Source organism: Pimephales promelas, chromosome 21, assembly GCF_988280905.1.
Source record: "Pimephales promelas chromosome 21, fPimPro1.hap1.1, whole genome shotgun sequence".
Lineage (NCBI taxonomy): Eukaryota > Metazoa > Chordata > Actinopteri > Cypriniformes > Leuciscidae > Pimephales > Pimephales promelas.
In genome coordinates this window covers 13,240,061-13,254,657 of record NC_142789.1, presented here as the reverse complement: position 1 = coordinate 13,254,657, position 14,597 = coordinate 13,240,061, and the positions used below count along the sequence as shown (strand labels likewise).

At 34.0% G+C, this 14,597-nt stretch overlaps 1 protein-coding gene and 1 long non-coding RNA gene across 11 annotated transcripts in view; one reads left to right on the top strand and one right to left on the bottom strand.

The window, feature by feature from the left end:
• mcf2l2 (MCF.2 cell line derived transforming sequence-like 2) overlaps positions 1-14,597 on the bottom strand; it is a 111,246-nt gene that overhangs the window by 18,394 nt on the left and 78,255 nt on the right. For all 10 annotated transcript variants that reach the window (XM_039657536.2, XM_089125021.1, XM_039657540.2 and 7 more), the window contains exons 17-26: positions 13,696-13,811; positions 12,156-12,225; positions 11,969-12,061; positions 10,007-10,099; positions 9,780-9,905; positions 9,433-9,654; positions 3,834-3,926; positions 2,737-2,815; positions 2,095-2,149; positions 838-932 (exon numbers count right to left, since the gene is read on the bottom strand). In XM_039657536.2, coding sequence (XP_039513470.2) covers positions 838-932; positions 2,095-2,149; positions 2,737-2,815; positions 3,834-3,926; positions 9,433-9,654; positions 9,780-9,905; positions 10,007-10,099; positions 11,969-12,061; positions 12,156-12,225; positions 13,696-13,811 — 1,042 coding nt within the window. The remainder of the gene's footprint in view (positions 1-837; positions 933-2,094; positions 2,150-2,736; positions 2,816-3,833; positions 3,927-9,432; positions 9,655-9,779; positions 9,906-10,006; positions 10,100-11,968; positions 12,062-12,155; positions 12,226-13,695; positions 13,812-14,597) is intronic.
• On the top strand, positions 5,421-7,924 carry LOC120484357 (uncharacterized). The gene is made up of 3 exons (XR_016148600.1): positions 5,421-5,804; positions 6,894-7,006; positions 7,181-7,924. It is a non-coding gene; the product is annotated as an uncharacterized LOC120484357 (long non-coding RNA).

Below are 14,597 nucleotides of genomic sequence, written 5' to 3'. Positions count from 1 at the left end.
TATTAACTATGGTACAAAGTTTTGCAATAAGATATCTTAGTTTTTTGTTACCTTATTGGAATTGAAATTAGGACTCAATAAGAATCACAATTGATCAGAAGCAGAAGCAGAATCGTTCAAATTCTTAGCTGTGTCAAAGACTAAGGTGAGACATGTTTATGAGTGTAAAACATCTCCAGCTCAGGTCAGAGACTCGTAATCCTCCGCTGCAGTTGAACACAACACTGCCCTCCAGGCTGAGTTTGTCAGGAGCGCTGGGTCAGCACACAGAGGACTTCTATCCTCAGAGGAACTAAACACCTGTCAAAATCCTTTACTCATTCAAAATCTGCAACCAGGCAGGACGGAGAGACCAAACATAGCCATATTTACCCCAAACCACCTCTCCGTCTTAACCAGACACCAACATACACAGGTGAGGTACAAGGGAGCAGTCCAGGTCAGACCAACCGGAGATTGGAAGATTCATCACGCTCATCCAGATGTTAATGGCATTTTAACTGAGCCTCATCTTAAATCACCTCACCAAGGGGAATGAATCTGTGAAGTGCTTACCAGTAACCAATTACCCAGTGGCAATTTTACAGCCATTACAGCAGAGATTAGAGATAATGGCCAAATTAAAGAAAACGCACTAAATGGTTAAAAAAAAGTAAGCAGGAGGGAGGAAGACAGACAGTGCTCTGAGGTAAATGGACTTTCTCCTCAAATAACCACAAATCTGGAATGCCCGTTGACCACTGCAGGCTCTGAAGGACAAAAAGTGCTGTTTGCTTGGTTGGTTAGAGAAACGGCAGCTTTGCACTGTTTGGATATGAGATTTAGAGGGCCTCTCACCTCGTTTCTGACGCATATTTGGGCCTGTGTCACGTCTGTAGCCTGTTTCAGGACTGGAAGAGTCCGACTGTCGGAGAGCTGTTTTGCGCATATATCTGTCAATGAAAGCAAAGTCAGCTGAACATAATGTCTATTAGTTATTCAACCTCCTGAACAGAACCCCCTTAAAACAGCACAAATCTGCAAAACGGGTCTTGTCCCAAGCACACCTGATGCAACTAATCATATACATAAGGGTCCATCAATATAAATGTGAATAATTTTGAGTCATTCAAAGTTGCATTTTCAGTTTAATTTGGGGTAACCACTTTAAAAACATTGTGATGAGTTATTTCAATTACTTTTGTTTGATGCAAACAGTTGAAAGCCAATAAAACTGATTTGCAACGGGTTGAATAATTTAGATTACAACTGTATATTATCACTATATTATATCAACTCTATTATATAGAGTACAAGCAAAGGGTAATTTGGATTGTATTACATGTAGACAAATGTGAAAATCAAGCAAATCACATTTTTGAGCGAGGAGATTCAAATATTTGACAAATTTAAAAAAACATTATTGTAATATAATATATATATTATTGTTAAGTAAATACTGTAAAAGGTAAACAAGTAGGTAAGATTAGAATACTAAAGCAAAACCTGGTTCAAGTTCAAATATGCTTATAAAATAGCTTTGAGAAAAGGTTGAGCATCATTTGTTAGCAAATTTGGATAATTTGTTTTGAAATATATGCGAGATGAAATTCATAATTTTATAAAGTGCCTCTATCATGCTTTTTTGAATATTACCATTCCAGACCAGCGGTCTTTGAATGTTAACAATCTGCTAAGTCATGAAGCCTAAAGTGCAGTTACAGTGTGTACAATCACTGAACTTTAGGAAGTCTCTGTAGCTGAAGTTCAGATATGGTAATGGACGTATCGTTTTTGACACGCATTTTAAGCGGTAGAACAATCACAACAGACTGGGCCATTTGACCAATCAGAGCAGAGCAGGCTCTCAGAAAGGAGGGTTTTAGAGAGACTGAATCTTCGGGACAAGTCGATTGAGAATCTTTGAAAAATGTTGTGATGTGCAATGTACTGTATATTGTGAGGAAATAAACTTTTTTTTTTTTTTTTTTTTTTACATTTTATGCATTTAAACCTGCTGTAGGAGATGTTAGAAATTATGAACCTTTTAAATAAAATAATAGGGGCACTTTAAGTATGTATGACCACACACAAACAAAAAGTTGCAAAAAGTACCTCATGGGAGCATGGTAGATGTTCTCTGTAATCTTCTGATTGAGTTGACTGGCTTCTGTGCAATGAGACAGCGAGAGAGAGAGAGAGAGAGAGAGAGAGAGAGAGAGAGAGAGAGAGAGAGAGAGAGAGAGAGAGAGAGAGAGAGAGAGAGAGAGAGAAATAGAGAGAGAGAGAGAGAGAGAGAGAGAGAGAGAGAGAGAGAGAGAGAGAGAGAGAGAGAGAGAGAGAGAGAGGTTATACACATATGTATTCAGACAACACAAATTAAAACCACAGAAAACACCCCAGGATTTGTTTAGTTTTTGATGTTGATGTTTCCTAAACAACCATGAAACCTAAAGGTTTTAGATAACATCATTTGTTCTCTATCAGATTGCCCCACAGACAGCACATGGCCTCTTTGGGTGTTTCCAAGCACTGAGGAGAACTCATAAATAGTTTTTACAGGGCAAGGACGCAAAACATTAAAATTGTGAGTTTAGAGGGTGAGGTTATTTAAGGTAGTCATTGTGAGTTTACAATTCAATTTGGCTTTGCATGTTACATGTTTGTTCCCGGATAACTTCATTAGGTTAGACAGAGTTTTATTTTTATCAGACTGGGCTTGCACAATGAGGTTGAGGAATGTTTGCTCAGAAATACCTCGGCAGGCCTCCAGTTGGCTTGTTAAGACTTTGCGGATCTCTGACACCCACGTGTTCTTCACATCCATGGAAGGGGCCTGACAGAGAATACAGGAACAGACATATGCTATGACAGGGGAAACCTTCCTGCTATGGGACAACAGTTCCCTCTCATGGCCAAGACATGGAAAAACAGGATGCCATTCGACAATAAAAACTAGATTAGATAAAACCAAACAGCGTTCACAACAGAGCACAGCCACAACGGACATGGTTGTGAATATAATAATAGACTCACATTTGGTTAACATAATTATTATTATTATTTTACATAGTCACAGACTACCCTGCTGAAAAATCTAGCATAAGTAGATTGAATTCTATGCTGGTTCAGGCTGGTTTATGCTAGTTGGAGATTAGAAAAGTATTGGTCTAGCTATAGTGGAACAGTACACTCTCAGAAAAAAAAAAGGTACAAAAGCTGTCACTGGGACTGTATCTTTTCAAAAGGTACACTTTTGTACCCAAAGGCTGCATATTGGTACCTTAGTGGTACATATTAGCACCTAAAATATACCTATAAACATCTAAAATGTACATATTAGTACCTAAAGTGTACATATTAACACTTAAAATGGATATATTAGCTCCTGAAATGGACATATTAGCACCTAAAATGTACATATCAGAACCTAGAATGTACATATTAACACCTAAAATGTACATATTAGCACCTAAGCTGTACATAACACTTAAAATGTACATATTAGCACCTAAAATGTACACATTAGCACCTGAAATGGACAAAAGTTTACCTTTTGAAAAGGTACAGCCCCAGGGACAGCTTTTGTACCTTTTTTTTCTGAGAGTGTATAATCGTGCTGTTCTCAAGCAAAACTGAGCTGATGGTGTAGCTGGTCCACCAGAAGTCCCGCAACCCTTGCTGGAGACCAGCAAACCAGCATCCCATATTGCTCCCAGCATGCAAATCATACCTTTTTTCTGGATTTCTGGATTTTTTCTGCAGGGTATTTGGACCCCACTGCATATACTAAAAAAAACAAAAAAAACAAAAACAATTCTGTGTCACAGCGTTCCTGTCACATTAGTCTGTACCTGAATGATGTAAACTTCTTCTCTGCCATTGTACCAGATTTCAAACTTCTTGATGTCTCCCTTTACATTTTCTGTGATTCCCACTGAGCTCATCTAAAAAAAAAAAAAGAAAATATATAATTTTATATACATATATATACATACACACAGACATATACTGTATATACTCAGCAAAAAAAAAAAAAAAAGAAACATAATTTTCAGGATATATAATTCATTTAATTTATCAATTACATTCAACAATTAAATTATTTATTACTTTTTTTATTTACTTATTTATTATTATTATTTACCACTTTTCAAACTAGCTGGGTTAGAACCCAGGTGAAAAAGACGTTGTATTAAATGTATTAAAAATATATTTGAAATACAAATAGTGTGTTTATAATACATTTGTATTTACAACATGCTTATTTAAAGTGTACTAAAAATGTATTTTATTGCATTTTAGTATATTTCTAAAAAGTATACTAGAAGTACATTGGTAATAAATATATATTTAATTACACTTTTAAGAAATATACTATAGAAAAGCATACTTTTAATGTATTTATAAAAAGTATATTAGTAATATATTGGTAATAAATGTATGCTTTATTATATTTTTAATAAATATGCTAATGATAATTATACTTTAAATGTATTTCTAAAAAGTATATTAGAAGTACATTGGTAATAAATATATGTTTAAATACACTTTTAAGAAATACACTATAGAAAAGCATACTTTTAATGTATTTCTAAAAAAGTATATTATTAGTACATTGGTAATAAATGTGTGCTTAATTATATTTTTAATAAATATGCTAATGACAATCATGCTTTAAATATGTTTCTAAAAAGTGTACTAGAAGTACATTGGTATTTAATTACATTTTTAAGAAATATGCTAAATACAAACATATTTTAATTATATTTAAAAATGTTTTACTAGAAACGCAATGATAATAAATATACACTTAATTACACTTTTAGAAATATGCTAAAAACAAACATAGTTTTAGTGAAGTTTTAGTGTATTTACAGAAAGCATACTTGTTGCTAAATTAAAGTATTTTTGTGTTCACTTCAAGTTTAAAAATTCAAGTCCCTTTAATTCCCTTCCTAACATGAAGGCAATTAAACATGTATCGAAATTAATTGTATATTTCTACAAAGACTAGAAGTAGCACTTTAATTATAAATATGTGCTCAGTTAAGCTTTTAAGAAATATACCAAAAACTACCACACTTTTTGTAATACTACCAACACTTAACTCAATGCATATGTATTTCACACTTTATATTATGTGTTTTAGGTTTAACTTTTTTAAATTAATTTGTTATAATTATGAAAAGCACTAAAATTTGACTAACAAGTAATGCACTTCTATACTTCTGCATTAATTAATCAAATAGTCTTTTCCACAAAACAAGTGAATACCAGTACTTGCACACATCAACATAAAAGATCAGGTGTACATACTAGAAAAACAAAATAAATTTCTTAAAGCTTGACTCTTACATTTGTTTAGTCAAAATGAATAAAAAAACTTGTTATAAAGCATGTTATGTTTATATTAACAGAGTTGTTTCTTTTTGTGGATGTTAGTTCCAGTTGCATTCATTTGGACCAATCAGAGCCAATCTTTTCAAAACAAGCTTGCCGGCAATCGTCCAATCACACACTGCCATTTGAACTTACATGTTGGGCGGGGCGCGGACAACCGATACTGACCGTCTGTGGTATTTCATTATAGCTTCGGATATCTCAACAGAAATCATGTATTTTCCAAATTTTGCTTTGTTATTTCACTGACTCGGACCTAGTGAATGTGGATAGCACCGATCTAATATTGAGAGAACACACGAGCAGATTACCAGGTCGTCAGCTCCCGCGAACAATTTAGCAGTGAAGAGGACAACGCAGAGCTGCGCCGCCACGACATGGACAGAGCAAGATACTGCCAGAAAAGATCTTACTTCTTGGTGGTAAGTTTATTAGTTTAAGTGATTAGTGTAATTGGCTTTATTCTCACTTTGGGTTTAGAAAATATTTTCAGAAGTTGATGACGATGTTCTGTGGATTACTGGCGTTTCTGTTGATTTGACACTAAAGCGAGTTAACGTCTATCCATTGACGTCTATCAACTTAATTGTTATAGATCTAGACAGTGACATAATACAACTATAAAAACATTGCACACTGTGTTTTCAGAAAAAAGGTTATTAATGGTGATTACACGACAGGCTTGATTGTCCCTAAGTAACTTCTTGTGTTTTAAATATTATAATATATTTTAAGCTCTAATAAAACTTTCACATTTGTGATATTTAATTCATAGTAAAATCTAATTAATTATTAGTAGGCTGTCAGTTTTCATGTCAATTCGATAAATAAATTAAGTTGTAATCACCAACTATAAGCTTTCATAAAACCAATTATTAAATATCTTGCACTGAGAAATTAAAACGATGTTAAATAATGAAATGAGAGTTTTTATATTTAATATTTAGCCTAACCAAGGAATTTGCACATTGCAAAGACATTTTTTTATATTAAACCTAACCGTGAGTAGATGAGGTCAAGTCGAGTAAGTAGTAGTTGATCCTCTTGATTTGTATAACAACAAACAATGAATAACAACAAAAACAGTCAATAGTGTGTCATGTAGCAGCTAAGTAGCTAAGTGACCTATTATTATATATTAACACGTATTTGAAAAATTGCGTCCCCCGGCCCCCGCATGAATATGTATTTTGCCTGATTATGCATTGAATTATGCAATCGCATAATCGTATTTTTCTCTAGGGACTGATTTATATGATTTTATGTGTGGTATTCAGCTTTTTTACATTTAATCAAGTCGTTATCAGCTGTCACCAACTTGTAACTTTCAATAGAATGTTCTGTCTTTATTAATAATGAATAATTACTTTAATAATAGCGTGGAAGTTACAGTAATGGTTCATTAAATATGTTTTACCATTTAAACAAAATACAAATTATATATGAAGAACACAAACTAGTGTTTGTTCTGCCCTAACTTTCTATAACATGCAACTTTATTTTTTTTGTAGAGCTTCCAGGGATACTATCATCTCTCAAAGAGGCCCTGGAGTCCATGAAACGAGGTTCATTCAGCTCAAGCCCAAGATCATCTGAGCTGTGTCTTCCTGAAACCTCAGACATGGTAAGAAAATTCTTTATGATAAAGAAAAATCCTATTTGTTATAATAATTATATCTGACTTTTGTGCATTAATACTTCAGTAAGTGTTCTGAATTAAGTAACAAAGTGACAGCTTTTTATTAGAATTATAAATGAACAAGTTTATAATAATGCTTGTTTTTTTTATTCTTTCCAGATTTCCCTCGGTGGTTCTGATGTCCCCAAAAGAGTCTATGGCAGACTGAACAAGTCACGAACTTCTCTTTTTACTCACGACTTGGCCACTTTACTTTTTGCTATTGTATTTCACTTTGTTTGACTTAAAGGATTAGTTCACTTAAAAAAAAAAAAAAACTTTCGCTGATAACTTACCCACCCCCATGCCAAGATATCCATGTCATTCTTTCTTCAGTTGAAAAGAAATTAAGGTTTTTGATGAAAACATTTCAGGATTTTCTCCATATGGACTTCATTGGGAACCAAACGGTTCAAGGTCCAAAAGGCAGTTTCTGTGCAAACTGTTCAAAGGGCTTTATACGATTCCAGACGATGAATAAGGGTCTTATCAAGCGAAACGATCGGTCATTTAAAAAAAAAAAAACAACGTTTAAGTTTTATAAGCTCAAATGGTCGCCATGCTCTGTTCTGTTATGCATGTTCATAACTCTCCTATTCAAACTCGTTCATCAAAATTAACAAATCTTTTTCTGAGTCATTAGGTTCATTCAACGAACGAAATGAATGAATTGACTTGAAAAAAGATTTGTCAGGGCTGCCAACTCTCAAGCATTCAGCACGAGACTCTCGCAATTGAGCAATTCTCATGCTTTCACGACAAATTGACTGTTAGCCATTGGACCTTGAACCGTTTTGTTCCCAGTGAAGTCCATTATATGGAGAAAAATCCTGGAATGTTTTCATCAAACCTTAATTCCTTTTCGACTGAAAAAAAGAAAGACATGGACATCTTGGAAGACATGGGGGTGAGTAAATTATCAGCAAAAGTTTTTTTTTAAAAGTGAACTACTCCTTTCAGTTAGTTTATTTATTTATTTATTTTTTGTTCTGTTTAATACCTCTGCAAATCAATGCATTTTATGTTAATGTATTTTGTTTAGTTTTCATAATGCTTTACTGATGTAGTGCATTAAAGTTTATCTTTCAAAGAGTGTTTGTGTGTTTTGTAGAAATATTTTTTTACTGGGTTTTGTTGAATTAAAATGTTTAACTGTATTTTTAATACATTAAAATATATTATTTTTATATTAAATGGTTTTTGGAAAAAATATATTTTTAATATGTTAATAGTGGGTCCTATAGTGTTCTACAAATACATTATTAATAAGCTGAAATTATATTTAAAATATACTTAGAACGCATTAATGTGAAGCTAAAATATACTAATGCTGTATTTCTAAAATCGATTTAAAGTGTATTAAAATACACTTTAAATAAGTGCTATTATATTACATTAAATGTACTTAAAATGGTTCCATTTTAGCACAATTTAATATAATAAAATATATTACTATTACCTTAAAATTGAACTTAAATACATATTAAAGTACACTTAATATACTTGAAGTTGTTTCAATTTAGCACATTTAATACATATTTAATACGGTGCACTTAAAATACATTAAGTATATCAAAATAAGTACAATTTAAATACATTTCCTTTTCACCTGGGAACTTAGGCCGTGTGTCCACCAAAGCGTTTTTCCACGCGCCTGGCGTATGTTTTCAATTGTTTTCAATGGGAGCGCCGCATTTTTTAAACACCATAAGCGTACCGAGGTGCTGAGCGTTTTTTTTTCACGCTGAAGCGCAGAGCGCCCGGCGTTTTTACTGGTCGCTGGGAGTTGAAAAATGTTCAACTTTGGATAAAAAGCAGCGCTCATCACTGTCACTTTTTACCCAGCCGTCCAATCACAGTGGAGGAGGGGCGGGACTAATACCACACCTGAACTGTCACAACATTCAAACTTCTGCTGATATTCTGTATCATAGCAACGAAACGTCTCAACGGAAAAAACGCTGCGCTGCCAAAACGCTCTCAAGCGCCCAAAGCACGGCGTCTTCAGCAGAGCGTCTAGCGTTTTCAGCTGGCTAAAAACGCTTTGGTGGACACACGGCCTTAATGTAAAACCTGAGGCAAAACCACTTTCGAACAACTGATTAATCTAGAGGAATTTTTTTTGTTTGCATTCATATAACGCAATCAAAAGAAAACGTTTGAAAAGGTCAAATATTTGCTCTGAAGTTAAAGGAGACCTTAGAGCAAACAGGAACACCTTAGAGCCAATAGGAAGCTACTACAAAACAGGATGTCCAATGGCATATTATGCCCTCATTGTAGACATGGATCATTCTACACAGCCAGATATTTAGGCACTGTTAGCTCTGTTGATCAATCTGACAGTCTGACAGTGATTGTGTCTGTCCCACCTTTAATGAGTGCTTGAAACTGTAGGAAGGGGATTTCTCATGACCATCAGACGTCTCCTCACGTTTCTTGCAGAACAAAAGGATTTTGTGATAGAGGAAGAGATGTCTCTGCATGGGTTTGAAGCGTGCCAAGTCCTTCACCTTACTGTGACCTTTCTTATGGTCTGTCCAAACGTTAAACGAGCCCTGCATGAGCAGTTTGCCCAAATCATTAAGATTACCCTGAAAGCACACACACCAGATTTACATTAGAACAAATACAAAGCGACTTCATACATGTCCTTCAACATACTGTAGGTGCTCAACATGCAAACTGTTGAATTAGAAATGATATAATGTGCAAAAACCTCAAAACCAGTGATGGCGATCTGATGCATGGAGTCATTGACCGATTTGATGATGTCCAGCATTGTGGCCAGCGCTTCTTCTAGCTCGGCGGTTCCCTCTGAGTTTTTACTGCACTTCAGCATCTCCTGTAAAATGAGCAGATTCAAAGAACAATAAAATGCAATTGAGAGGTCATGACCTCAATATACAAACAAAAAACAATCTAATATAAAATTGACAGACTTACCTTTAACATCAGTTGGTACTTGGTGATTCTCTGCACAGGTTTTAGCAGATAGGCATCTAGTGAAAGCTTGTGGTCTAACCTCTTCTGACACTCCTGCATAAAAAACAAACAAACAAATAAATAAATAAATAACACTAATGTTGTGTTCCAGCCATTTCGGATGTTTCACTTACATGAAAAATGTAAGTGAAACTTGTTTTAAATACTTCCACACATGCTGGCATGACGAAACTTGGTGTATTTACTAGCTGCCATTTCAACACTATATAGAGAAAAAATTGTGCCAAAATGCTGAAATCTTTGTACGATATTACTGAACATTTATTTAACCATAGCAAAAGTACATTTCTTACTTAAGTTAATTTTTCATCTCTATTTTTTGTATTTATTTAAAATTAGACAAATCTGATATTATTTTAATTGCCAATCTGTTGTTTAACAGTTGATATGGTTCTTTAATGCTTTGCTAACTACTGTAGCAGAAGACACTAGCAGGGTTTAAACCCCAGTTGTGCAGTTGGGGCATGTTGTAACACTGTGCACCTATTAGAAATATGCTATTATATTCTATAATTTTATGAATTCTATTGAGAAAACATGAGAAACATGTAGATAAAGACTGAGAATCAATGTTCAGAAATTATTAATTATTATTTTGTCTTGAACTATGCAGTATACAGTAGCTGTGTTTTCCGGTGTGTTTGTCGTCAAACTCAAAAATTTGTTTATTTTTAATTATTAAAAAATGCCATTATTGTATATTAAAAAGTTAATAATTGTATTTTATTAAGAAAATATTTTGGTTTGACTTGTATATGTTTTTGATTAAATAAGATAGCATTTTAGGCTGTTATATGTTAAAATGTGCACCTCACATGTTATAATGTACCCCACCTATGGGGCATGTTGTCACATTTCACTTCCATTCTTTCAGGGTAAATCAAGAAAAAAGTATGTACTGTATTAATAAAACAAAACCACATAATTGTACTAGACATGTGGGAAAAAATGTATACTCTAAACCCTAAGTAGATTTACACAAACTGAGAGAGTCAAAAATCATTAGGTTGTGCCCCGCTCTCCCCTATACATCTCTCATTATGCTATATTATCACCAAATATTGGATTCGATCTATTTGTCAACTTGTTTTCTTTCAATTAGGATTTTGTATTTCTCTCTGGAACTGATTGACCTGATGCCTCATTGATCTGAGCTTTTTGCACCTCAGTTTTTTAGTGAATTTTTTTTTTTTTGTCAATATTCAGTAAAATATTGGGGAAATTGTAATCATTTTTGACCAGGAACATCGAAGGTCATTAATGCTACTGGGGTTTTCAACAGTGCAAGGGTTAAAAGCTATCTTAACATCTAAAAGGATTTTTTTTTTCTTCTAAGGAAGTACAATTTACAGTTATCAAACATTACACAACCATTCAAAAGTTTAGGGTCAAGATTAAAAAAAAAACCCAAAAAAACATTTTAAGAAATAAAAACTTTTATTCAGCAAGGACAAAGTGACGGTAAAGATTATTCGAATTTTTTACATTGGCTCAAAAGATTCCAACATAAAAAAATGCTTCCTATACGTCAAAGAATCCTGTAAAAATCATATCATAAAATTGGAAATAATATTAAAAAAAAAATAATACGCAGCAAATCTATTATCAACACTGATGATAACAACAAAATAACAATAAAAATGTTTCTTGAGCACCAAATCAGCGCATTAGAATGATATCCGAAGGATCATGTGACACTGAAAACTGGAGTAATGATCCTGAAACCAGCTTTACATTCACAGTATAAATAGATTATATTTAAATTATAATAATATTTTACAATGTTACTGTTTTAACTCCATTTTTGATCAAATAAATACAGCCTCAGTCAGCATAAGAGACATCAAAAACAACTAAAATCTTACCGACCCCAAACTTTTGTAAAATATATATATGCATCACCTGAAAAAACATACTGTCCCCACACTGCCGCCACAGAGCCTCAGAGCGTGGCTTATTCTGACAATATTTCTCATAAATCTGTAACTCTTCCTTCTGTAAGACAGGAAATGACAAGCGTTAGGATCCCATTTCACATACTGTAGTTGTACCGTATCTCCAACCACATCTACTGTATGATGTCACTCACCCGCTTCAAAAAGCATATCCCTACCAACTCTGGCTTTTCTGCAGAGTTTTCCAGCTCTTTAAGAAACGTCCTGTCAAAACAAGATGGAAAAAAATGAGTACAGACAAAACAAATGAGGTAATGGAACGAGGTCAAACAAAAATGGCTGAAAACAAACAGATCAGAGCACTAAGAAGGTGATGTTATAGTACAGTGTGAATCACCATTTACTCTCCCTCATGTTTTTTTCTTTTTTTTTTCTAAATGAATTAGACTGTTTCTGTCAATGAAAAGCAATGAGGGCAGAAATTTCTCACTTCTCTAAATATCACAAAGAAGCACCACAAAATTAGTAGAGGTTCGGATGTGTGTCAGTTTCTGATTGGTTCCCTTGGTTCATGTGTCACATTCTTATTGGTTTATTGTGTCGATTACTTTCAGATTTGTCTTGTTTAGTCTTTGTTTATGAATATCCCTCATGTTTACTAGCTTTGTTTGTGAAACTGATGTTTAGTGAGTTTTCATAAAATATATGTATTTTTTTATGAAATAACAACAAATGAATCTCATTTTGGTCACCATTGACTTTCGTTGTATGGGAAAGAATAGCATTAACATTGTTTATTTTGCACAACATAAAAACATCAGAAAGGCGGGGAACGACATGAGGGTGAATAAATAATGACAGAATTTACATTCTAGGGTGAACTATCACGCTGTGTCCCTTTGTATGATTATTTAAACAAAACCTATATACATTTCATCAATGTCAAACAAATCAATACAGAACGTCCTATATCAACAACAAACACAAAAGCCTTTGTAGAAGTTACACTTTTCATTACTGGCACGATGACAGGCTTGTGTTTCAATGACTAAAACCACAAAACCAAGGCTACGGCTGGGAATGATGGGCGTTGTGTATGTCCACCTGATTGACACAGAAGAAACAGGTGCTGGGATGTGGAGGCACACAACACAGTACATGGGTCGTGGCTTTTATTGTTACTCCTGGATTCTGCTGTAACTCGATCCCATGTAGAAGACAATGAACTCTTGAAGAATAATCGCTAGCATGGGGCCAGCCAGACAACAGGCCAGGTAATCCCTATTGATTATTAGCCACAATGAGTTTACCATTCAATATCACAAGCCCCAGTCCCAACCCAGACACACTGTTGTTTCTCTTATATTCATTATTATATACAAAAAAATGTCTTTAAAATGTCTTTCTTGTTCCTTGTGGAGTTTAAAAAGAACAATATAGGGAAATATACGACTGAACAGGAAAAGAAACTAACCTGACCAGTTGTCCAAAAAAGCCATGCCAGGAATGTGGGAGTAAATTGGGGGAGGGTCTGGCTCATGGAAAAGCGTGCTGGAAAATCCAGCTCAAGCAGTTTGCTGTGTTTCGGAACATGACAGCTGGTTTCGGTTCAAACTGGCAGATCATCTTGGACAAGCGACACACTAGCTAACTAAACTGACCTGTTCTGACCAGCTGGATATCCAATATCATGTCCTTAAGTTGGAAATTTCAACAGAAAATCAGTTTCCTTACTTCTGGTGAAATTCGTAGATTTGTGGCAGATTGCCGAAGAGAACATCCTTCTTGTTTTCCAAAGACGGTGGGATCAAGTAGATTAGCTCGGGGTCATCCAGTGCAGCGGCATATCCCTGCAGGACACAGACACACAAATAAACACAACCACCAAAACGGTCAAATCACTTCCCCAGATTTTTCACATATAACATTTGCATTATTTGCATGCTTCTATTCTAAGCAAATGCTTTTTCAATGTTCTGACAAATCACAAATACTACACTGTAAAAAATATTGTTGGTTTAACTTAAAAAAGTAAACTGGTTGCCTTAAAATTTTAAGTTGATTGAACTGGTAAAAGTGAGTTAATACAATGAAAGAGATTGATTTAATCATCAGAAACTCAAAATAATAAGTTAAGTTGATTTGACAAAAGAAAAAATGTGATGACAAATCTTGAAAATAGTTTTTTTTTTACAGTGACTCAAATTATTTTTTTTATGAAATCTGTGAGAGACTGTCATTTATTAAGAGTACAAGTATTTTTTAAGAGGTCTGCATGAGTTAATTACAACAACCTAAAATGATGATGTGGCCTTTTGAGTAATGTATTTAATACGTTTAATAAATATAAAATCAAATCATATGAGGTCTGTGTGAAAGCTTACATTTTTATGCATTTAAATAATCTGTATGAGATATAGGGTACAGGTATACAGTACACATATAGGATACAGATGTCAGTGTGAAAGTCCATTAAGAGTTGTAATGTTATTTTTTTTAAAGAAGTATCTCATGCATTAGCATCATTACTTCAGTCTTCAGTGTCACATGATCCTTCAGAAATCATTCTAATTTGCCAATTTTATGCTCAAGAAACATTTCTTATTATTATCAATGCTGAAAGCAGTTGTGCTGCT